Here is a 25,850-nt window from a genome sequence, read left to right as displayed (position 1 = left end):
CCAGACATCCCAGTGCATCCATGCTGTGCTCGCTTGCACAGAAGGCAAGGCTGCACGGTGTAACGTATTTAAATATATTCTGCATTTCTGACAGTGGCTTTATAGTTTTTTCCCCCATGTTTCACAGCTTTTGTGCTAAAACCCAGTTTTGCTTTAACCCATTATGAAAACTGCTAGGGTTTAACCCATTGTTAACCTCGGAGCCTTTGCAGGGAGCCTTTGCCTTATTTGAGCCTGTGCTCAGAAGACAGCCTGGGGTGGCTGTATGGAGCAGAGCACGTACTGGGGGTGCATCCTGCACGCCGGGCTAATCGCTCGCTAATTAATATTCATGACTCATCTCATTTAGCGGCTGCTCTTTGGACTCGAGCAGCGCTGCTATTGGTGCTCGAGCCGTGGGGAGCTTTATCTAAGGCAGAGCCAGTGCTGTCCTGGGTGGATGCTGCCCACCTGCAGCACCTCCAGGACACCCGACCGTGGTGCTGTGCAGCTCCTCTGGGATGCCACCACCCGTGTGACACCATCCCCCTTGTAATGAGTCCTTTCTGCTTCTTCCCAAAGGTCCAGAGGAAGAAATGACCATGTAGATTCTACAGCTTGGGTGCAGCATAATGGGAAATGGTGAATGGAGTGGAGCTGGTCTGCAGCCTTGAGAGCAGCCGTTCTGTGACCTCCAGCCTGTCAGGGACACCCTCCACGCCAGGGGCATCCTCCACGTCGCTCGCCGGACACACGCGGGATTCTTTTTAATTTCTCCGATTTGGAATTCGAGGTTCCTCTCCTCCAGTTTTTAAAACAGTTTTAAGATTGTATCCAACTACAACGAGTGGAGCAATATAACCAGCCACAATGGGTGACATGACAAATAGCGATTTTTATTCCAAGAACCAAAGAAATGAGGCCAATCATGCAGGAGAGTTTGGGTGCACACTGCAGGAACTGCGCTCCCTCATGGAACTCCGAGGGACAGAAGCAGTAGTAAAAATAAAAGAGACTTATGGGGAAACAGAGGGGCTCTGCAGACATCTGAAGACATCACCAACAGAAGGTAAGCACTTCTCACTTCACTTGAATTAGGGGAATTTGTGTAAATGCTCTCCAGACAGTGAAAAAAGAGGTTTTGATTCCTACCTGAACAGAATTCTCATGGTGCTGCCATTATTCCCAACAATAAATAAACAAGAGTCTTCTAAGAAAGAAGGGAAACCAGTCCAGCTATAGCTAAAGCTGGCATGAGGGTGAAAGGAGTGCTTCTTGTTTTAACAGCTAAATGCATTAATTCTTCCTTAGAATGACACAAAAAAAAAAATAAGCACGCATTTTAGGCATTGCAAAGAGACTTGAATCTCTCTGCTCCTGGGGGTAACAAGGTGCAAAATCGTTGCTTCAAAGCAGCTTCTAGGTATTTGGACATCTTGAGAGTATGAAATGACCTTCTGAGATGCACATTATGTTACTGTGTAGATCAATATATTTTTTTATATTTATATATAGGTTACTAATCTTCACTTATCATATTACCATAGATAATTTTGCTTAAATCATCAATCTGTGATTGTATCGATGTTTTTAGTAGTTGCACTTCTGTTGTGTGTAAAACTAAGCTCCATACTTTCTTATGTTTAATACTACCAATCTTAACTTTCCAGAATCTGTTTTCCTAACTCTTTTTGGAGACTTGATAATTTATTAGTCTGGTTTTCAATGCTCAAACCAAAGAGCTCTCCATAAGGCATTGACAATGGTGCAATGTTTCCCTCTCCTCATACAATTTTCTTTCTCTTTAAGTGCAAGTGAAATTCTGTTTTATTCTAAGAATTCTATTTTTGTCACTGTATTTTCATCTCCAAGGAGTATTAACACTTTTGGAAATTACACAGTCTTTCAGTCTATAATGTTTCTGCAGTCTTGTAAAGTAGCCAAGATGTTCATTTCAAGTTCTTTTCTTTTTTACGAAGATAGAAGTCTTGGCTTTGTTCCATTCTCTTCTTTCTAAAATTAATCATTTAGTTACCTCCAGTGTTTAAATGCCTCAAAGTCTGGAATTATTGGTGTGATCATAAACATGTCAATTGCAGTGTGATACCATAAATTAGCCCAGCTGAGGGGTCCCAAAGGAGCAGCTATCAATGTCTCAGCCTCCAGGATTCCACATTTGCAGAAAGTCAGAGCTGAAGTCTCCGTCTGAGCCGAGCTCGTGGCGGTGACTTCAGTCAAGTTTTGCCAACTCATTCTAGTGGTTACCTGGTCAATGTGAACTTCAAAGGAGATGTTAATTGCATTATGTGTTCAATTTATGACATCAGGGAAACTCAATTCCTCATGTTGGAACAGGGTGTATGGATCCAGCAGCGTGGCACACTGACTCCAGCAGTAATCTATATCTGATACTGCAGATAAGGTAACTTTCCTCCAAGCATTACGTGCACTTCATCACTTGTGCATTAGGGAAAAACCTTTCCAGCTTCAAATGGCAATCAGCATAGCCTTGGAATCGTCAAGGCTCCGCTGGGTTTTAATTCTCAAGTAGATCACATAATAGGAATTCCCAGTCACACAAAGCTTACATCTTCTTTTTAATTGTTTTGCTTGGAAAAATTCTCTGAGATATGTCTTGTCAAACTCTGGAAACTTTCACTGGAGAGAAAGTATCCATCACAGAGAGACTTTAAAGGCTTATGGCAAATATAAGCTTATATTTAGTTCTAAGTCCCAAGCCATTGTTTTTCTTGATTCCAAGCTCAGTGAAGAGGATATTCTTGCAGACATGACTATTCTTAGAGAAAAAAAAGTAATAATTTCTTAGATGGAAATGGAATCCTAACATCAAGCAGACATGATTTGAAAATTAATTATTCACATAGCTTTATCCTTTGGTATCTGCAACAGACTGTGGATTCCTCATTGAATACCTTTGTGAAAAACCACAATTTGCTACAGTGCCCGAAAATCACTTTTCCAACCAGGCATCATTTTTAGTGAAGCACAGTTTACTGAACTTACTTTGTTTTTCATACTTTGGTGCGTTGCACATCTCACAGGCTTTTATGGGAAATACAAAATAAAAATTACTGCAGGGCACTTCTCTGAAGGAACCAAATGTCTGAGCAGGAGTCCTGAGTGACTGTGAAACAGTAAAAAGGACCTGACTGTAGAACTTGGTTCTTCCTTGCTTTGTAAGATCTTCCAGAATTTAGCTGCATAAAGTCCTTGTAATTTTGTGGGATAAGGGCTGAAACAGACACCAGAGCAGAGGAAAAAACTGTTTCCTGGCAGCAGGGACATGATAATTTGGTAAAATGTGGCTTAAACGGAATTTACTGTTTTATTTAGAAAGAAGAAGTAGTAATGAGCACAGAGCTGACTCAATTCCTTTCCCATGTTAATATTTGATGTCCCACCTATGGATTGGCAGGATCAATCTCACTTAGAAGTGCTTTCTGAGACTCTTTTAAAGGCCCTGAAATTCTCAAGTTAGGACATATTTGTAACTCAGATGTCATTGACTCTGCTGTGAGGCTCACTTCCCAGTGAACCCTGTCTCAATTCAGCATGGAGCTGGGGAAGTCTGCTGGATGTTGAGTAGAATAATATTTGCATGCTGAATGAATTAATAATATTATTATGGGTTACAAGACTTCAGTCTCTCCTTTAAATTTTCTTTGTTTGATCCTTTAGCTATAGATGCAGTGGAGATCCCAGCTCTCAGTTATGCCTGAGGGATTTCTTGCCCTAAAGTGATTATATTATAATGAAAAGCTCCCATTTAAGTGCTCATGAAAAGAACCTCCCAAAAATCTATGGAAATAATTTATATGAAAAAATACACATACGTGTCAACTTGAATTTGCTTTAAAAATATTTATGTTCAGATTAGTTTCACTTTCATTATCCCAGGAATACCACATATAGGCAGGATCTAGCCCTGTCACTTTGCAAAATGCTGAATCCCCCCTTGGGCAGAGCTGTGCTGACAGTTGTAGAATTTTCCATGCAATTGGAGTCTCTGAGGCCCACTGGAGCATCAGTGATACCTTATAAAGGACAGCTGGTAAAATGGGATGAGTTAGTTGGATGAATACCAAATGAGACTGGAATCCACTCTTTCCAATACTTAACTATATTTACCCACAATTTTATGTAGCACCCACCAATTTACAGCAACTTTTTCATCTACTTTCCCTTATAAAATGTTTACTTCTTTTAGGAGTATGTCAGTGAATTAAATTCCCTGATTTCTTGCTAAAAGTACTCTGATGCTGCAATTTCCAGTGCATGTAAAAAGTGAGGAATTCACTGTGTGAAGGATGATGAACACCCTGAGTGGGAAGGGATCCACAAGGATCATTGATCCAACCCCTGGCCCTGCACAGACACCCCAACAATCCCACCCTGTGCATCCCTGAGAGCGTTGTCCAAATGCTCCTGGAGCTCTGGCACCTTGGGGCCATGCCCCAGCACAGTCGAGTGAAGCTTTTTTAATTTTTAAATTAAGGGAAGAACCTTTTCATGGTGGTATCTGCGCAACCACCCCCCAAACAGGCACTCCAGGAGGTGTTACATGTGGTGATGATGTTACAGCATGACAGAAGAAGTCTTTCTGTTGGTACTTCCTTCTAGAAATGGGCTGGTGGAGTGCACTAGGGGAGAACATTTCAGCTTTATTTAGTGGGGTTTTTTTCTGGCTGTGGGTTTCAGGATACCATGAAAAGGTTTTATGGAAAGGCACAATATCAGTTCACGGTTAACTGATAATATTTCTACTGTAGAAGTTCACTTTTTAGTCATCACAACTGCCCTTAGATGTGCTACCAGAGAAGTTCTCTCTTTTCAAATGTGTGTGGGGATACAGGCTGAGAATCAATTGGGCCAGCTGGGGAGGTTGTTTATTTTTCATTATTGCAATCTAAAAAGCCTTTCACAATTTTAACGATGAGGTAGAAGATGAAGAAAGATTGAATGCAACAAAATTAACCAGCTGCTTTTAATACTCGTTAGTTTTGGTTCCTCACTCTTGCTTCCATAAAAATGCACCTTTAATAACTTAATAGTCTGTTTGGAAGCTGCTCTTGCTGGTTCACTCTGAATTGCAGTCAGGTGCACCACTGTGTTCAATCAGCTACAGAGATGCAAAGAATTTGGAAAGGAAATTGGGAAAGGAATGAAAAATACTTGATTCAGACAAATAGAAGTTTAAAATAGAAATATAAAATAATTGATTCAATGACTGTCAGAGACTGAGCTTTATTTTAATACGCTGTCACAACAGACCATGAATGTAAAGAAATTGGTGATAGCATAATTCTCATTGTTAAAAGAATACACTTGGTCATGTATAAACCATTAAATATTATCCATAAATTCAAGATCTTCTTACATTATTTTACATTTAAGGTGAGGATGGATAATATTTTATTGATTTTATAATCTCTTTAAAACGAATATTGCCAGCTGTCTAAAGTACATTTGAGGTGCTTTTTGTGATGTTGAGTTGAAATACTTTGGAAACCTTCAAAGCAGCGCCTTAAGAGCCCTGTAGGAGCAGACCTGCTCATCCTCTCTCCGGATCACCACACTGCCTAATTCCTCATCCTTATTTGTGCTATCAAAACATCTCTTGTAGTTCAGGCCCATTTGCCAACCCCCTAGGCGGCAGCCAAGCTCCAAGTCCCCATCCAGCCCTTATCTGTACACGTTCTCCCCACACGGAAGGTTTGGTTTGAACAATGAAATCAGCCCTGGCCATGAAAAATCCCCTCAGCACCGGCAGGGCCGAGGCCTCACCAGGCCTTTTCCTACCTCGCATGGAAAAGCCCCATGGAGGAACTTAAAACTCATATTTCACCTGGCTGCTCATGCAGTGCCAGGTGTGGTTGAGCTGGAGAGAGCTTGGATAGCTTGGCATTTTCCTGTGGTTCCATCAGTGGGCACTGGCTGCCCCTGAGTGCCCCAACAGGCTCCCAGGGACCTGTGCTCGGCCATGGGGCTGGCTCCATCCATGAGGGGCTGGCTAGGAAGGAAGGAAGGGGGTCCTGGCTGCTCCTTCATTTGGAAGTTGCAGTTGCAGAACCACTCGTGTGTATCCCAGCTGGGTTTGTTCTCCCTTGGGAAGAGAAGACCCCAGGGAGAGGCCATTGCAGTCTCACAGTATTTGCAGGAGGCCTGTAAGAAAGTTAGGGAAAAATGTTTTACAGGACCTGTTGAGATAGGAGAAGGGGTAATGGATTTAAACTGAAGGAGGGCTGATACAGATTAGGTGTAAGGAGAGAATTTCATACAATGAGGGTGATGAAACACTGGATCAGGCTGCCCACAGAGGTGGGGAATGCCCACTCCAGGAAATGTTTAACTCCAGCTTGGATGGTGCTCTGAGCAACCTGACCTAGCTGAAGATATCCCTGCTTTCTTCAGGGGTTGGACTGGACAAGGTTTAAAGGTCCTTTCCCACCCAAATAATTCTGTGATTCTCTGCCTTTATCTCTGTGGGAGCCGGAGGAGTCCCTGACTGTGGGAAGAGTGGGCAGCATGGAGTGTGCACAGGGGCTTCCCTTCTGCAGCTTCCCCAGTGGCACCCAGGGACTCCTGCTGCCCTTTCTCTGCACAGGAATGAGCTCTGGGTCCCTGTTGGTGGCCCTTTGCAGCTCTGCTCTGTGGAAAGCTCTGCGCCTGTCCCCAGTCCCAGGAGTGCCATTGCCACGGGGCGCCTGGCGGGCTGGGAGAGGCTGGAGCAGGGATGGCTGTGTGTGAATAACTCGTGGCAGCTTTGCTTTGGCACACTTTGGGGCTGTCTCAGTCCTGCTCAGCAGGCCTGGCCCAGCTGCAAGGCTTGGCTTCAGGGAGGTTGAATTTGGCTCCTGGGTCCCCATGTGTCTGTGGGGCAGTGCCAGGCAGATGTGCTGCCCCAGGGGTTCCTGAACTGCACTCCTGAACTGCACAACCACTGGGGTTGGCAGGAATGGCTCTGTACCTTTGACACTCTTGCTGTAGGCAGCATGTTATATTTCCATAAAATCACATCTCCATGTTTCGTGATTTGGAAGGGGTGCGTGGAGCTTTCTTGGCACTGGGGCTTCTTTTCCTTATCTAATATTTCCATTGTTTGTATAATGGAACAGCAAACATTCTTCCAAAGGTTACCCAAACATAAGAATCTCAAATGAATGGCTCAGATTTTTCTCTGTGATAAGTCCAATTTCATTGCTCATTTTGTTTCTGGGTTCTTGCATGTCGTGCCACTTGCTGATTTACTTTGGCTTTGTTCAGTTACTTGTGGAGAACTAGAGACATATTGCATGATACATTTTCCCCATAAAGCTTAAAAAAAAAAAGAAAGAGATACCTGGCCCTTTGTGAATCCTAAATGGCTTGCAAAAAGATTTTCTCTGGGTTACAGGCAGTGCTCTAAAGTAAGGCCAGGAAGGGCAGAAAGTGAGTGAGTGTCTTCTGCTTTTTCTATAAGGCAGCATCAGAGATTTTCTGGGGTCAGTGCTGATTTATTTATGCGATTACTTAGGACATCATCTTCCTCTCAACGATTATCTTACCTCAGCAGGTGCAGTGCTTAGAAAGGAGGCTTTTTTCATGCAAGCTGAAATCCTTTTTCCCCTGTAAGACATTAAATACATGCAGGCAGGGTGTACTGACCACAGACATACATTCTGCTCTTGTACCTCAGATTTAAATAACAGGGTAATAAATGAATGTGAATTTTTTTTGTACCTATTCTGCACAGGACTAATGTTTGTTCAGTGTAGTTACCTCAATTACAACTACAGTGTGTCGTAAGTCAAAGGAAAACCTGGCCCAGCAACTTTCCGTTGTTCTTTCCCGCTTTGCAAAGAGCTTATCACAGGTCAACGTTCTCCATAACGTGTTGTGCCCCAAGTTTCTCCTTGATCTGAATGCAGTGATGTAATAAAATGAGTCAACCCCTTTTTGCTGAATTAAAAAGAGATGGAAAGTGTTGCTATTTTATGGGGCACTTGATAAACCTGTAATCTCATTCGTAGGAGTAGTGGCTTGAGTTTGTTGGCATAATCAGCTCATTCATTGTGTGAGAAAAAGATGAGGCCAGGCCTGCAACATAATGGGCAGAATGTAACGAGGGGGGATGTGATCTTTGTGATCCATGGAGGCCACGTCAGCTGGCCCAGTGGCAAACTGGGATTACGTCGGTGCTGCTCCCTTGGAAAATGGCAATTAGGCCTTTGCTTGGAGGATCAAACAGGGATTGTTCTGGGCTGTGGTGTCAAAGTGGCTCCTGTGCAGGGCAAGGCAAAGCTGGGTCAGTGACAGACCTGAAGGGGAGGGGTGGCTGCAGCCTTTCCTTGGTGTGTCCCTGTGCTGGGCAGCTGCTGGGAGGGTGACAGGACTGCAGAGGAAAACATCCTTGGGGAATGCCTCCCTCCTGTTGTACTGCAGGGCTCAGAAATCCATAAATATCTATAGACTGCCAGCCTTGAGTGAGAGCTGATTTATCTTCATTTTGTTCTCGTTTTGAGAAGGCTGCAGGAAGAAAGCAAAGTCCATTACACCAAATGAATAATCCAATCGATGGAGCCAGTGTGCCCTTGATGGAATTAAGCTTTGCCTTTGCAGTGTATCAGAGACAGAGAAGGGTTTTTGCCTGATTTTGTCGGTGCCCTGTGAAAGCAAAGATTTGCCATGCAGTGGTTTTGTCCTGGTGGCACTGGCCCTGCTGCAAGAGCACAGCTCTTAATTCATTGTCTCAGCTGGCACTTACAGGGGTGCAAAAACCTGCTTCCTTTAAAGTGTCACCTTAAAATGTAGAGGTAAAACAATTGAATCTCTGTTAGGTGTTCTCAGGTATTTTGCCAAGTGTCACTGCTAGCAGTGATGCTGCTTCCAGCTGAACCATGGAAATTGGGAAATTCTGCTGCTAAAGTCTTTGTGAGGATTGTCTGTAGATTGGACAGGTGATGAAAACGCCATTCCTCACAATAATGAAATGCTGAATTTTGGTTTTCTTTTATTCAGCATTGCATTTCTGTGTTTTCATGAAAGTGGATTGTGCTATATTTTTTTTTTTGATAAAATGAGGCAGTGGCTTCAATGAATGTAAACTCAGCAGCCCTGCAAGAAGAATTAGCATGATTAAATGGTCATTTTTCTTTTGAAGAAACTTATATTAACAGACCTGGGATAAGAACAGTGTTAGGTGCAGTAATGATTTCCTGCCTCCTGTCCCTTTTGCGATTACTACTCACCCTTCAAATCTAGACTGTTCAAATTTACTGTTTCCATTTGTTTTCCAAGAAGTCAGAGGTTGGTGTTTGACATGCCTGTTATTTATAAAGGTGAATGGAAAATAAAGCCAAATATGTATTTTTGGCAGTCAGCTCAATGTGCTTCCAAGACAAACATATCTGCATTCCCTCAGTGCTGACTTCCTTTAATGTGGTGCACTCATAGTTTCTGACTTGCCTTCGAAGTATCTCTAGAAATTATTTCTCCTCTAGCTCCAGGAGGTTTCTTTTTTCACATCTGTGTAGGTGTTCTGGAAACTGTGCTTGAGATCCTGCAAGGTGTAAGGAGAAAGCAGCCTCCCCAACATCCTGAAAAGCTGATGATTACCTCAGACATAAAGAACCTGTTTTCACAGATAATAGATGACATTCTCTGGCACAGCTTTCAGCAGGGTATAGTAACTTCCTTTTTAACTTTTAAAGAAGGAAGAAACCCTTTCTGAATGCTCATTATAAATCCCATTCCTTGTCCTTGCCTTGGAGCTGGTAAAACAATGCATTTCAATGTCCCATCCTAATTGCCAGTCCAGAACTTGGCAAAGCAGCCACGGATTCTATTAAATGCAGAGCATTTCAGTTGTGTAATAGAAATAGCTGGGTGTATGGAGCTGCTATTTCTGTAACAATAGCATTTACTAGCCCTTGTTTCCTCTTTGCTTTCAAATGAAATTCTTCAGGGACTGCAGATACTCTTTTCCTGTGTGGATTGTGAGCTGAGTCAGTTCTGCTAAGACTCACAAACCTGAGCTTCCACAGGCTATGCTGCTCCTTTGATTATTCCTTTTGCATTTTGTGTCAATCTCTCCTCCCCAGCACTTTCCACAGTCTCTTTGACTGTGAGGGCAGCTTAAGTAGGTACAGTCCTCTGAGGTACAAAAAGTCTGAAAAAATGAGTATTGGGAAGGAAAACTGATTAAATTTATGGAGTGGTTCAGAAGCTGTCATGATGCTTTTCCTCTGATTAGCACTGGAGATGAGTTAAGAAGGAATAGCCCACTCATTTACAGGTGTGCTTCAAAAGGTGAGCTTGGACTTGAAGAAGGTACAGAATAAAAGAGGAGAGTTTTCCAGGAGCATCCAGTGAATACCTGGATACTCCATGAGTGAGGGCACAGCTCCTTGGATGGTACAAGCTTGAGTGCTGCTTGTTCAGGACTGTGGCAGCATTAATGTGGAAAAAAAATAAATAAATGGGAATGCTGGGCAGCTGTGTAGTTATAATCTTAGCATTAGTCTGGGCACCAAAGTTAATTATTTCCCTAAACAATACAGCAAATCCACTTGGATTTTTTGCATTTTTCCTGGCAGTCTCAAGTGTTTGCCTCAGTTTGGAAGCTTGGGTGGCACCAGGGGTTTCCTTGGGTTTGCTTCACTCCAGTCATGTGCTGGCCCCCTCCCTTTCCCTGGCACAGGAGCTCAGTTTTAGAGGAATAGTCATTCTTTTCTGAGCCATTCTGTTTTATCTTTTATAGTTTGCTTTTGCTTGCTTTTTAATTACACCCTGAAGTTGTTTTACTTTCATTAAAAAATCCTACAGTAATAGGAATTGCTGCATTACATCAGCATTCTGCTTTGCCAGTGGGGCCGTGGCTGTTGCATGGTTTTCTGTGAGGTCATCCAGCTTGACATCTGCAGCCAAAATCTCTGTCTGTCCTTGAACTGTAGTGTTACAGGTGGCTTTTAGCCCTCAGAAACCCTGGAGAAAATCCCTCCTTGTCTGTGATAATGAGAAATAAGAGTGAAGACGCTGGCCAGATCAGAACCTGTGATTTTCACTCCTCAAATTGTTGAGTTTTTGCTGAGAGAAAAACCTCAAGATACTTTAAAGCCCCCTGCTGTTTGCTGCAGAAATGTGGTGTAAACTTGGAACATTCTGGAAGCATCCAGGTGTGCTCCCTGCTGGCTTTGTGCGAGCTCTCCCTGGGCTGCTCCTTTGTTCCATTGTTTTCTCAAGCCAGTGAGTTTTTGGGTGTGTGTGGCACTGCAGGGACAGCGTGACAGAGCTCACCCTGCTCCCCTGGCTCTGGAACTGGTGCCCAATGAAGTGTTCAGAACAATTTGCTTTCCAGACTTCAGACACAATCACCTGAGGGGGGATCATGGTGCTAAATTGGAGGTGGCTATCAGTGGCACAGGTGCATCCAACAGGAGCCATGATGGTACCAAAATCCTCCCAAAATGGGCAAAAATAGCCCTCTGTAACACTGTCCTTTTAGTGTTAGCAAGGCATTACTTCAATCTTGGCCCAGAGGTGAGTGGCTGATGAAGTTCCAGCCTCCACAGCAATGCTGATACAAAACCTTTTCACTTATTTATTTTAGCAAAGAAATTGATATTCATGGGTTCTAAGTGACATGGTTCTCTCAATTAATATTCTGTCCACTATTGGTTATTGATATTTTCCTCTTCATGCTAATTTGGTGCCTATTTTTAAGTCCTTTTATCACCTTTTTCTCTAGCTTTCCAGGCCTGATCTCCCCTGTACCTTTGGTATCCAACAAGAGTCTGTGAAGAAACTCTACTAATGCTGGCTAAAAGTGGGCACTACTTGCAATTAATTAAAACAACTAATTAGTTAGAGTCGTATAATTTCCAACAACTCAGTGCTACATGAGAGTTGTAGTTGGTCCTAGGATGATAAATCTGCTTATTTTTGCTGCCTTGTCCATTGGATGATTCCAAGCTCCGGGCGTTGAAGGACTTTAGAAATGAATTTTTAAAATTTACAGATAGTTAGGGAAAATGTGGTGCTGGGTTTTTTTCCCAAGGAAGTCTCAGTGGTTGTGTTACACCTCCTGCTGCTTTACTTGTGAATGTGAAACCTCATGTGCTGCAACCCCTGAGGTAAATCCCAGAACCCTCAGAAGTGAGTTTTAAAGGAATGATCATTCTTTTCTCTCTTTTCCACCCAAGCCCACGGCGCACACTGAGGGATGTGCACAACTGGTTGTGTTAGCAGAGAAATGGAGCAGTTTTAGCTGAGGAGGTGCCACAGGTCAGTGGTGTTTCCCTCCATGAGCTGGTTTGGTTGTGTTCAGTGCCACAGCACAGCTGAGCTCACTTGCTTCAATAAGAAATATCAGACGGCAGAAGCCATGAAGCTCAAATTGTCTTATTCACTGTTTTGGAGTGACCCCTCAGCAGAGGATAAATACACCCAGCTTGTTAAAGTGTGTGTGCACCACTGCTCCAAAATAGCATGGGCAAGCTGAGAGTGAGCTGGGTTCACCTTTGGGTTGGATAATAAATGGTTGGGTTGGTTAAATGGATGGCTTTGAAGAAACAGAATTTGTGCCTTCAGCCCTGAAGAGTGGGCATGGCAAGAGATCTACAGAGTTTGAAAAGATTTGAAAATAACTTTGTTTTAGCATTTGCAATAGATGGGGACTCTTAAAGTAAAATCAGTATTTTTTTTCTTCACCAAACCTAGATGTTATTTTTAATTCCTGATGTTAATCCTATTTAACAAGGCTATCAGTGTGGCATGTTTTGCCATGAAATGCTGGCAGTTCTTTTTGCTGCCCCACTTTTCCCAAAGTATTGATGCTGACACAAATGTCTCTGCGGCTCACAGCTTCAAATTGCAGAGAAAAATTGGGTGGGACTGGCTGTGGGGTGGCAATCCACAGCATTCCCTGGGTTGGAGAGCTCTGTGTCTGCTCTTCTGCTCTCTCCTGCCAATGTCCCCACGCTCAGCAGCTGCTGAGGGACACCTCACCTCCTGTGTGGGTGGGAGATGTCCCTTGGGGACAACCAGCCCTGCTCTGGATTCCCTTCCAGCTGCTGCCCTGGGTGCAGGGAGCACTGCTGGCATCCTTCCCTGCAGAACCCTCTGCTGCTCCTGCAAGCCTCTGGCATCTCTTCAGTCCAGCCACGCTCCTGTTGGAACAGCAAACTCCATTTTATGTGAGGGATTTGGAATCCATGCCCCAAACCTGGGACCCAGTTTGGATTCCCCTGGATTTCTCATTATTTATCACCATTTCATGGTGGTTTAGGGAGATTTTGCTCCTCTCTTCCCTTTATTTTCAGCCTTGTAACTTGCATTGTTGCTTGAAAGTCCTGAATTTTATTTGGAGGGTTTCTTCAGTCTTGCTTAAATCTTCCTTAAAGATTCAGTTGTAGGAGGCTGCCATGGGATCTTTCTGAGAAATTTTTGCCAGCTTCATTTAAATTTGGGAGGTGGAGGGAAGGGAATAGGCTTAAACCTGTTTTAATTTTGAAATATTTTGCAGAATTTCATTCTATTATTAAAAATTGATAATGTGGCTGCCTGGGACTGCTCAGGAATGTTGTAACTTTGGTGGATTGCAAGGACTCGTGGTGGCTGACAGGAACAACAAAAAATATTAAGCTATGTAATGCCTAGGAGGTATTTATTCATCTTGCAAATTATCCATGTTTTCTTGTGTTATTGAACAAATGCAGATGCTGGTGTGAGTGGTCAGCAATAATAGAAATGTTTCCCTGATAAATTTAAGTAATCTAGCTGCCCTGTTATGAATATCTGTGTTTTCTACATTTAAAATTCAGTATAATGTTCCCTCTTGTGGACTCTTCCATGTCTGAATTTATGCTTATAGACAACCTGAAAAAAGAAATAGCGAAATTCTGTTCTGTTGTGATTTCACACCAAACCATTCTTGCTTCAATTTTCTTTACTTTGTTCCATTGTCCATTGATTACAATTTCTTTGCAGATACACTTTTCCTTTATTCCTCATTTGCTTTTTGGTCTATATTTGTTTGGTGATTTGGTGTTTTATTTTTTTTTTTTTTTTAATTTTTCTGCTTCCTGATGGTTGTAAATATCTCTGATTTTGAAATGGTAGTGAAATCACCCTTGTGGTCTCAGGTAGCTGCACTTTCTCTAACCATCCCAAGCCTCTGTAGGTGACCCTGTGCTTTCAAGTATTGATCAGGTCATGCTGAGCATCTCTCCTGTTTGAACTTGGCCCTTTTGGCAGAATTCATCTCCTTTATTTGCTCTGGCCTATTTTTCCTGTTTGAACTTGGCCCTTTTGGGAGGGCTGTGTCTCCCTTATCTCTGAGGTTGTTCTGCAGGATGATGGCATCAGTCAAATGTCCCTTGTACAACTGGGAGATTGTGGCTACATTAATTCTTGGCAGCAGATTCAGTGTTGACTGTTAAAGACAAATAGTTCAGGATAACTTTAAATAAATCTACTTGAGATATTAAATACAGGTGATAATTACAAGCTAGGTGCATTCAATGAGGAACTAGATGGTCTTCTGTAAATGGATGGACCAGTTTCCAGTTGAAACTATTTTAAGGCCAGCAGTGATCTTCAAACTGGTCTTGTGGCTTTAAAAAGAAAAAAAACCCTGACCAAATCTACCCCAAACCTACCCCAAACCCAAATTACACAGTGATTTTCATACCGTTTAAAATGAGATCAGATTTTGTTTCTGAATCTTTGAAAAAAATTTAGGTTGCTCTTTGCTGGAAAGGCTGTCAAGAGAAGTATTTATACAAGAAATTAATTTTGAAAACTTCTGCCTGTTTTCACTGGGTGAGATAATTAAATGTAAAAGTTACTGGCTGAAAATCAGTATTTTAAATGACAGGGAAGATTGGCTACTTGTGTTTGTGTTTCCAGACATGCAAGAACTGGGTTTTGTTTCATTCTCTCCCCTGACTTAACCCTTATTTTATTCACATCCAAAATGAAATTTCTATTTCTTCCTTAAGCAAGATAATTTAAGTTTTTTCCTTTTGGGCATATCACAAGAGTTTTCAATACTTTTTAGAAAAGATATTATTAATTTAACATTTAGGGTTTATGACAAAGCCTTTTTAAGTGATAAACTTATTATAATATTGTTTAAATTAATGGATTTTGGTGCTTTGACTCTTTGGTCAACTGCAATAATCTATCCAGTCTAAGAAATCAAGATGTAATTATTAAAATAAAATAAATTAGTTGTTAAAATATTTTCATATCTTGATAATTGGTTTTCACAGGAAAAGATTGGATGTGATAAGGTATAATATTAGCAGATACTCTTCTGTTTAAATTATCTTTATTTAAATTCAACTGTTCCTTACTTAAGACTTGTTGAAAAGCGCTCAAGGTTATTTTGGTTTGAGAACTGGGAGGAACTCTGGCCTGGCAATTTATAGAACCTTAATTAATTGTGCTGAGTTGAGTGTGTAAAGCCAAGGAAGCCAGGGACATTCTGCTGTTCTCTCTTTACAAATCCAAGTTTACAGCAATGCTCCTGCTTTCCCCACACCACAAAAGACTGATTGCACCTAATCCTCAAAACCAGATAAAGGAAAAACCAGCAATTTAAAAATAGCCAAAAGTGTTTAAAAACCCCACAGCCTGGCAGTGTTCTAAGGGCTGGGGAAGCAGCAAAGGAAGTGTTGGGAAGTGAAAGTGAAATGTGAGGATAATCCCTGGGTTCAGGCACGTTTCTAATCAGCAGGAGCTGTGGGAGCCTTCCTTCCTAGAGGTGTTGGCAGAGCCAGGAGCAGATAAGGGCATGGCAGTGGAGTGGGAGGCTCAGGACGGAGTTTCCTCATGGAGAGCCAAGCCCTGGTTTACTCAGTAACCAACAGCTCGTTAAGAGAAGCTGGCAAGTGGCGCTAATTAACGAGCAAGGCTGCGTCTCTTCAGAGGTGAGCACCTGACGTTGTGCTCAATATTGTGTAAGAGTAAGGTGAGTTGGCAGGAAAAATTATTTAATGCACCCATCCCTGTTAGCAAAGGTGCTGTTGTACAGCTCGTGCTGGCTGTGTGGTGGTGCTCACAGGGGTCCTAGAACAGGGGAAGAGATGGGAATTTTGACTCCATGTTTCAGAGGGCTGATTTATTATTTTTTGATATATATTATATTAAAAGAGAATTATATATTCAAACTATACTAAAAGAATAGAAGAAAGGATTTCATCAGAAGGCTTGAAAGGAAAGGAATGGAATGATAATAAAATCTTGTGGCTGCTCACAGCCTTGACACAGGTGGCTGTCACTGGTCATCAGGTAAAAACAATTTCACATGCTGGGTAAACAATTCTCCAGATCACATTCCAAAGCAGCAAAACATGGAGAAGCTGAAGCTTCTCAGCTTCTCAGGAGAAAAGATCCTGGCAGAAGGATTTTTCATAAAATATGTCTGTGACAGTGCTGAACTGGGAGATTGTAGGAAATGGAATGGCCAAATTCACCTGGTGCCACTTTAGGCTCCTGTTGGCTGTGGTTTATGGGGTAGAAGCAGCCCAGGTTGTGCAGATAAACCCCACCACTTGCATGGTCACATCTGCTGCAGGTGGAATCCATAGAGGAAAGGTTGTTGGGGCTTGGGTTGGTTTGGGGTTTTTGTGTTTATTTTGGGGTTTTTCAGTGTCATGTTTAAGGCACAATTGCATTCCCAGGTACAGCCAGGTAAAGATTCAGGTCTGCCTGCGGGTTTGTAAGCATGGGCAGCTTTGGGCCAGCAGGGTTCTGAAGAGTGAGCAGACCTCAACCCAATTATCACTGCTCTAAACTGGCAGCATATTGCCCAGTTTTATTAAAATTAACTCCTTTGTACAACAGGGCTGGACCCAAGGTGCCGGTGGCTCCCTAGGGATGAGTTTCCTTTTCAGGAGGGTTAATTGTTAAATAAAAGAACCAAGGAGGCCTGGTCCTATATAAACAACTCTGTTTATATTGCTTGAAGTTACCAAAGAATTCATGAACTTGGATCTGCTTTTGAGCTGGAAGTCTGTTGGATTTCCAGCTGGAGTCTGCTGCTCATACTCCTCCTTTTGGGAGGTGTTCTTGGAGTTTCCCCCCAATCCTTTTGAAGTATAGAAGTTTCAGTCTGCAGAAATACTCAAAGATTTGACCCTTCCCTGAATCTGAAGCAGCAACTGATAAACAACACCTTGCCATCACCTGAAGAGCTGACAACTTTATTTCACTTCTTGTAATAAAACAATTCTAAACAAATATTTATTTGCTTAAATCAAGCCTAAATGGGAGCGGTAAGGCAGCAGGCTTAGAGGAAAATTGGCAGGTGTGGGTTAATTGTATCAGAAATTATGTCTGGCAGGGGTAAAAAGCCCTTCCTCAGTGTCACATTGACTTAATTTTGCATGTTCTACTCCCTGCAATTGAATGTGCTGCCAAACAGCCTTGAAAATTCTCTCTTGCTTCCAGTCTGACTTCTGATGTCCCAAAATAGAAGCATATTTTTTTTTCTTCAATCCAGGTGTTTATGTTTAGATGGAGTGAAAATTTAATCTTTCCCTCAGAATATCTTCTGTAAACACTTACAGTGCTGTTAATGTTGTAGATATGATGTTTTTTATAGTATCTAACTCTGAGAAGGAACACTTTAAAGTGAATTTGATTGCAGTTACTCATCTCTTTGCACCCATTTTCTGGCAAAAATCCACCCAGAATCTGCAGTAGCAATAATACTTTTGAAAAAGGAAATTATCGAAGTACTTTAGAACTTCTGGGATCCAAAATTTAAAAGAGATTTTATTAAAATATATGTAAAAATATGGGGTGATCAATCAATCAATGAACCATGTTATCATTTCCAACTGACTAAGAACCTGTAAGATATTTTTATTTTTTTCCAAGCTTGCAGAAGGAGAAGGAAGGCAGGACATAGTTCATAGGACACAGTGGATTCCCAAACTATTTTCTTTAATGGAAAAACAAGAACCACAGCTTTTCTAAAGAACTTGGGCTATTTAGAAGACTGTGTTAACAAAATTAACCTCATTTGGGGAATACCATGTTTGAAGGAATTGCCTACAAAAATTCAGGTGTGCAGAGAGAGGCAGAGATGGATTTCATTTTCAGTCTTATCTGGTTCAGTTCTAATAATGAATGTAGTTTTGAACAGTGCAGAGATTGTCTCTGCCAAAACAGAGACACCAATGTGCATTTCAAATGCTGGAAATATTGCCCTGATTTTATAAAGTAGCACTTGCTCCTAATTTAAGTGCTTGTACTTCAGAAGCTTGAGCTGCTCTACACAGGAGGGAACATATTTCACTGCTGTGTTTTTCACTCTGACACACAGCAGCTTCCTTGAGCATGGCTCTGAATGAGCTTTTCTGTCATGGAAATATTGGAGGTGATCCTGCAATTGAAAAAAAAAAAAAGAAAAAAAAAAGCTGAAGGGAATTAGAGCAAGAATTAGAGATTTTATAACAGACCACAGAACAAATCCTGGCCCAGCTGTAAAGTGTAAGAGAGTTAAACTGACATCTGGGGTTTAAAATATGGAAACCTGCATCAAGCACCAGGTGCAAACATGGATTTCCATGGTAAGGAGCAGTTCTGGATGTGGGCTGGGAATCAGATCACATCTGAGGGGCCTTGAGGCTTCTGAGCCATGCAGTGAGTTTCAAAGCTGGTGTAGTGCATGGCAATAACTCAGCAATCTCCTGCTCTGAGCAGGACCCAGCACAGGGAGGGTTTGAATACCTGAGGGGGTGTTCAGTACCCTGCATCTCTGAATAACCAAATTCTGGCTGTCTGGGGCTGTTTCTGTTTCCATGTGCACTTGATTGCCCTGTAAATGGAGGCCAGACTCACTCACAAAATCCACAGCAGCCCACATGTGAGTGATGTGCTTTCGGCTGCGGAGCAGCACAGATCTTTGGGGATCCCAGTTCCCAAACTGGGGTGAGCCCAGCTCAGGCACCTCTGGCCTGGCTGGGAGGAGCAGACATGGATCAGTGCATGGCTGTTCCTGCTTGTCCCGCACACAAAAGGGACTTTTCTGCCATTTACAGATGAGATTTTCCTCACATGGGGTCAACAGGGATGAGGCAGTTGTGGTGCTGAGGGTCTGGAAAAATCCATTACATGTCCAGGAATAAGTTTTTAGAGTCACACCAGCTGTGTAGGACTGGTCTTTGATGCTTTCGATCTGAAAAGACTTCAAAGGAAAAATGGTCAAATTACACATCTGCATGACCAGGAGATGTGTATGGCATTGCTTTCCAAGATGTTGTCATTTTTACTTTGTGGTTTTGTAGGGAATAAGGAAAGTGCTGGAAAATGTTGAAGTTTTCCAGCTTTCATAGATGCTTGCTGTTACAACAGACAAACTCAGCAGTGTGGTGATTGGAAATTACTCCCAAGAGACTTGCCTGGAAGAAGAATCTTTTATTTTGACTGTTTTGTTCAGATCATATTGGAAATGATGTTTTTCATCTGTTGTTTCAAAACTCCAAGCAGCTTTGCTTCCTTCTTTATTCCAAGTAACTGATTAGTTGCTGGAATTGTAAATTACATTTTTATGAAGACAGTTTCAGATCTTCATGTTTAAATGTCCCGCTTTTCTCTGTACCAGCTGCCTCTACTCAGCCAAAATTGCCCCTGATGTGGTGCCCTCAGCTTCTGCCAGTTTTTTTGCACAGACAGAGACTGTGCCCAGTTGTGGTTTGCCCTGTAAATGTTCTGTGAGCTGGAACCTGGGATGGTGAATTATAGATAAGAGCACCTGCGAGGGCTGAGGTGTCTGTTCCCAGAATTTTCTGTTAAAAAGTTGCTTGAAGAAAATGGTGCCTTTAATAATTTAGGAGGCTGGGATGGGCGTGAGGTGTCCTTGGTGTGCAGAACATCAATGTTATTGCTGGATGGCAGAGCAGGTCCTGGACATCTTCCCCCTGAACCCACCTGAGGAAGCTGCAAGACTCTCCTGGAAGGCAAAACTGGTTTTTAGTGAAGTTTTTTCAGAATATCCACTGATTGCAGCTGGTTACCTCTTGAAACTGGGAATCCAGTGTGTGGTGCCACAGGGATTGCTCTGGAATCAGGGATCTCGTGTGGGAACAGCAGAGAGTTTTTAGTGCCTCTCGAGGTTGTCTACAGCTGCTTTGTTTGAGCTTTTTGCTGGTTTTCAGTCAGGTTATTTTCCTCCATTAATATTCGATTTGGGGAGATCAGCATTTGCCGTAATTTATGTGAAAAAGTTTATGTTTGTGTCTTAAACTCAGATCGTGGGTGGTTTTGGAGGGAAAGTAGAAATGCCACATTTTCCCTTGAACTAATGAAGTTAGTTATCTGTTAGGACATGAGACATAAATGCTGCCTTTCTTCACACAAACATTTCTTTTGCTCAGTAAAAAAGAGAACCATAGGTTTGCATTTTACTACAAGATATGGAATTACTTTCAAGAACCCCCTTGGCAGCATTGAAAATGAGTGAGGAATAGAATCCTTGTGTATTATTATTAATTATTATTATTATTAGCCATGATATATACAGAAAAAGTGAATTTTTTCTATCACACATTCAGCATCATCACAGTTACCAACAAATTAAGACAGGATCAGATGGCAGTTCCTGTTCTGGCACTTGATTTTGCTTTACAGTTTTAATTCTGTACACATGTGTAAGATGCAATCTGATGAACCCTGTAATAATATTCTGCTTTTATTCTGTGATGTATTCCCCAAATCCTCATTGTTTATAGGCAAGAGGCCAAGCAAATGCCAACAATGTGGTAAAAAGGTGAAGAAAGTTAAAGACTCTGTGTCAGTACATGGCATGGGTATTTATCTTTTGTAGGCTTCATAATAAAAAAGATTTGTTCAATTAATTTCCAAGAACAACTTACTATTATTCTAGTAATTCTTAGCTTCACACTGTGTGCAAAATTCTTGCTGAGAGCTTTTTATGTGGAAAAACAATTGCTCTTTGTGTATTAGAATCCATGTTGCATTTGACATAACAATGTTATCTTTATTAAATTTCCTTGTTATACCTTTTGATTTATAGCCCTCCTTAAATCCTCATTTTAAAGCAACCTCTGATGTGGTACTTTTAGTGCCCCCATGCTGATACTAAAATGTGGGCTAAAATAATAGAGAATTCCACTTGTAATCCTGGATCATGGAACTGGAAATTCTGAGAGATCAGTACAGAGCAGGCAGCACAACATTTCCTGAGGGGATTATTTTTGTGGAATTGTAATATTCTAGGACATGGTAATTTTGATTCCTTTCAGTGTTTTTGCTCAGGTGTGAAAGGACACTTTTTAGGACACATAGTGAGGGTCTGGGGCCAGGCTCTGTTGGGGTCAGGTCCTGCTCTTCACAGTGCAGGGTATTTGGGGCACTGTGAGGAGGGATCTGTGCCTGATCCAGCACAAACCTGGGGCTCCTTCCCAGGCTGGGAGAATCCTCAAGGAAGCTGAAATAGCTGCACATTCACCTTGGAGTCCCTCGCCCAGCCATGCTATAAATACCTGAACTAGGCCAGGGAAGGCAGCTCAGGTGTCCTGTGCTGGAGCACTCCTGGATAAATATTGATAAATAAATAAATACTGCTCCAAGGCATTTGACAGGGGAAGGGAAGGCTCCAGCTAAGCCTCTGCATGAAGGAAACAGGGAATTCTCTGTTGCTTCTGAAGTTTTCATCCAAACCAACTTTATATCCAGGCCTAAGTGTAACAGGAGTGTTTAACTTTGAATGCTGAATGAGCAAAAGAAAAGCAGAGTTCCCAAAAGGAAGCTGAAGTGCAGGTGAGCATGGAAAAGTCCTGCCCATGGCAGAAAACAGCAGTGGCAGAGGCTCCAGCAGGTTGGGCATGGCTTGAGGAGGTGTTTCCTAATGGAGTTTTTATGGATACTCATGAGGGAAGATGTGGTAGAACTGGGCCTCAAAGAAGAGCTCTTTGTTGAGGACAATTGAATGTTGCAAAATGGTGAAGGAGATGGATTTTCTCTGCACAGAATTCATAGTTTACACAGGGAATGAGCAGTTATGTCCAAGGCTAGCCACTATTTTGAGCTGGACTCCTCCAGTGTTCACAGCATTCCAGGAGTGTTCTGCAACAGCTGAGGGGTGAAGAGAAGAATTTTATTTCAATGTCTCTCAACCTTTCCAACAGAGGAGGAAATATTAGAAATTTCTTAAAGCAGAGCTGAGATTCTTCTAAATGTACAGAGAGGCTGAGGGAGAGGGAAATGATTGTGTTTGTCTCCTTGGGTAAGTACTGTGCTGAAATGTGGGATTGAATATGGGCAAAGCTCTCCTGGATGCTTCTCTGCAGGGCTCTGCTAAGCAGAGTTCCTCAGCTCTTCCCTGTCCCTCCTTCCACCTCTCTCCATTACAATTTTTTGGGCAGGAGATCCAATCTATTCTGCAGGTCTCTCCACAGAAACATCCATACATTTGAGTTCAAATATCCCAATGCCACCTCTGTGGTGAGTTACAAAACCAAAGCACAGTGCCAGGGAGTGATAAATAAGATCTGACTCACAAAATCCAAGCTGTTGGTGCATCTCTTGTCCTGGGTGCATTTTGCCTTTCCCCCCTGAAGCCATCAAGCAGCTGCCTGGAGAAACAACCTGAATGTCATCTTGACTCTTTACCAGTTTTAGTCTAACCTGGAACAAGAGGACAACAAAGGAAAAACGCGTGCCTGGGGACAAAACTTGCCTGTTGTCATGAGTTAACAGTTAACTGGTGAGAGAACATTGGAATACTTAGAAATCAGGCTATATTTAGAGTTTATTCAGTGCAGGGGCAAGGTCAGTGCCTCGTTCCCTGCTGTGAGTGCAGGATGCAGAAGGATGAGGGTGTTCCAGCCATAATTCACAGCTGAACACATCCAGGAGGCTCCAGAGCAGAGGTGCCTGCCTGCCAGGGAGGGAAGGTTGGCCTTGGAAATCCAGCTGCTTTTAGGAATAGAAAGGAGGTGCTGTGTGATGGAGTCTGGAGTTATCTCCAAGGGCTCTAGGGACACACTTGTGTGGTGGTTCTAAACAATCTAACTCCACAGATCCTGCTTGAAACACAAAAGGAACCCCCAGCAAACCAACCAAGCCAAACCCAGGAAAGTGCTGCTAGGAAGCAGTGCCAGAAGGACACTTGTGCCTGGAAGGGCTGGGGCTGATCACAGGCGTGCTTTGCTCTGAGTTTCTAATTAATTTTAGCTTAGGATGTGATTCTTGCAGGGCACAAAGAGAGACAATGTGTTGGGGGTTAATCAGAGTAAGTGGCAATTGCTGGAAAATCAACCATTTTATAGGTGTGTGTGTCTGTTATGGATGGACTGGTCTGAAAAGCAGTGCAGGACATTGTGTATGCATATGGAAATTGCTCTGGAGAGTTTGGGGTGATGTCTGCAGCTTAACCTCAAGCCTGGTGCTTTTATTCTGCTTTTTAGAACAGCAGCTCCACAATTTGAAGTGCAATTAAAAAATTCATGCTAGAGTGAAATGTGGTCATTCACACTTGCATTTGGATATTCTTTAGCACTTATTGTATTTGTGTGGGTGAATAATCAATGTGGAACAGAATGCTCTGGCTCTTAACTGATTCCCAACCTTCTGTCGGGGAATAAAGTGCTGATTGCACCACAGAGCAGGTTTTCTGGGATAACCTGTAGGTATGAGGGGGTTGCTGTGCAAATGAACCCTCTGAATAGTTCCTATTTCACAGTTCCAAAGATTTTTCTGTAACTTCTACACATTTCCTAGTGATAAAAAGAAGTGAATAACTCTTGTGCCCTGTCGGGTGACACTTTGCTCTATTTCCTTAACTTTTCCATCCTGTTGTTCCTTGATTCACTTGCTCCTTTGGCCGTATCAAATGAGAGCAAAAGATTTTAAAATTTATTTATCTTTATATCATTCCTAACAGTTGGGCTGCTAAAAGTGATGTAACGAATAAAAGACTTTCTTTAATAAAATTCCATCTTTGTAGCAGGTTAGTGAATACAGATATAAAACTCTGAGCTGACCCACTATTTCCTAAAATATAATGCTGCTACTAAGAATATTCTTACACATCTCAGATGTAATTTGTGCATTTGTGATAAATAACTTTCTAGTTGGTTAGATGAGAGAATTTTTAAGGTAACAAGTTAAAAAAGGAAATAACCTAGTTATGACTTAGCCCAGCAGCTGCTTTAACAAAATAATGATTATTATAGACTTGGGGAGCTGTGCCTGGGGAATGGCACTGCTTTGTCAAAACAGAATACCTTGAGGGGAAAAGACACATCCATTTTCTCCAGACTGGTCTTTTAATGGAAGGAAAGAATAGGCAGCTGCTGTGGGCAGGGATGGACTGAGAATGTCTTTTCCAGGGACCGTACACAGAGGTACTGCTGGGATATTGAAAGGCATCTGATTATATAATCATCAAGTTGAATGAAAAAGAACGTTGCATAATTTTTAGCCTGCTTTGACTTCTGCTTTGGTAAAATATGCTGAAGTTCTGGCACCAGTGTTGAGGCAGGAGCCCATGTACCTGTCTGGCTTTGGAAATGTCAGTATGGTCTGGTAGGCATTTGTAGTGCTGAGTTTATAAAAGTCGGCTTCATCTCATAGTGCATGACAGGACAATCTTTACATGGAAAATATTTTCTCCTGAGATTTCATAAGTTTGATACTCTGGAGGTTACACAGTTTTGATGAAAATGGATTTAAAATCTCCTTTTTAAAGAGCTGACACAAGTAAAACACAGTTGAGAGCACCATTTTCACCTGGTGAAAGGCAGGGGGACACTGGCTTTTGTCAAACACTCCCACATGTCTTTGTGCTGAGGGCAGCATGGCCTCTGTGGGACAGAACCCTGACAGATTTTCTAAACCATGAGGTTGTCCTTGAGAATGTTTCCCAGACCTGTGGAATCTCTCAGGTACAGCCCATCCCTCTGCAGTGCCATGGACACACTGGGTGTGCCTCACCTTGGGAGACCCTCAGAAAGGTTTTGAGCATTTTTGTCATTTAGAGCATTTCCAGCATCTGTGTGTGTGCTCAAATAGCTCAACTGGAGTTGGATCATCCACAGGGAGAGTTAAACAGGCTGTTAAGTAAAAAGAAGGTTGTGTGTTAACTGGCTCTGTTCTGGAAAAGAATTAATTAGTGCCTGAGCAATGGTTCATCTGTGGAGGTTTTGTTTGAGCCTCCTGTCCTCTGTGATATGAGCAGGGACACAAAATCAAGTCTCTATTCATCCTCCTTTGTTCTGTGCTGATGTGCTCAGTGCACAGGGAGTTGGGCTTTTATGCTGTGACTCCAACAAATGAAGACTCCAAAGCCTTCCTGTCAGGTTGTTGCAAGTGTGTGCACATGTAAAGCTGGGAATGGCAGTAGTTAAGAAAAAAAAAATCTGCATTTCTTGCCTGAGAGCTGAAACAATGGAAATGAAGCTGCACATTCCAGTTCTTCAAAGGTGGTGGAAGGGATTCAGAATTTGACAGGTCCCAGTAGTCTTTGATGAACATTCTGTTCTTAATCCACTGGGATTATTCTCCTTCCATCTTCTACAAAGCTGTACACAAAATGTGCTGCCCAAAAACATCCTTAAGAAAATTTGAATTTGTAATCACTTGGTAAATAGTTTGTTCTTTGGTAATATGCAGTTTGTCAGAAATTTGACATTGCGTTGAAAGCTCCTGATTTAATTCTGTCAGCCTGACTTAATTTTCTGTTCTATATTTGCAATTAGTGGTAAAGGTTACACCTTAGGAGATGCTCTGGATTCCTGAAATCACATTAGTGACGAGTTATTTAATCAGCAGCACTATTTAAAGGTGCTTGAAAATAACATTGTGCCACTATGGCTGTGAGAGAGTTTGTATGAGGT

The 25,850-nt window shown here is 42.1% G+C and overlaps 1 protein-coding gene across 1 annotated transcript in view; it reads left to right on the top strand.

Annotated features, from left to right (window-relative positions):
- Positions 1 to 25,850, top strand: part of ATP2B2 (ATPase plasma membrane Ca2+ transporting 2) — a 233,732-nt gene that overhangs the window by 62,429 nt on the left and 145,453 nt on the right. The window contains 1 exon segment of the mRNA XM_054516040.1: positions 562 to 1,048. Coding sequence (XP_054372015.1) covers positions 850 to 1,048 — 199 coding nt within the window. The 5' untranslated portion in view covers positions 562 to 849.

This window comes from Molothrus ater, chromosome 11, assembly GCF_012460135.2.
Source record: "Molothrus ater isolate BHLD 08-10-18 breed brown headed cowbird chromosome 11, BPBGC_Mater_1.1, whole genome shotgun sequence".
Classification (NCBI taxonomy): Eukaryota; Metazoa; Chordata; class Aves; order Passeriformes; family Icteridae; genus Molothrus; species Molothrus ater.
This window is presented reverse-complemented; position numbering and strand designations above follow the sequence as displayed.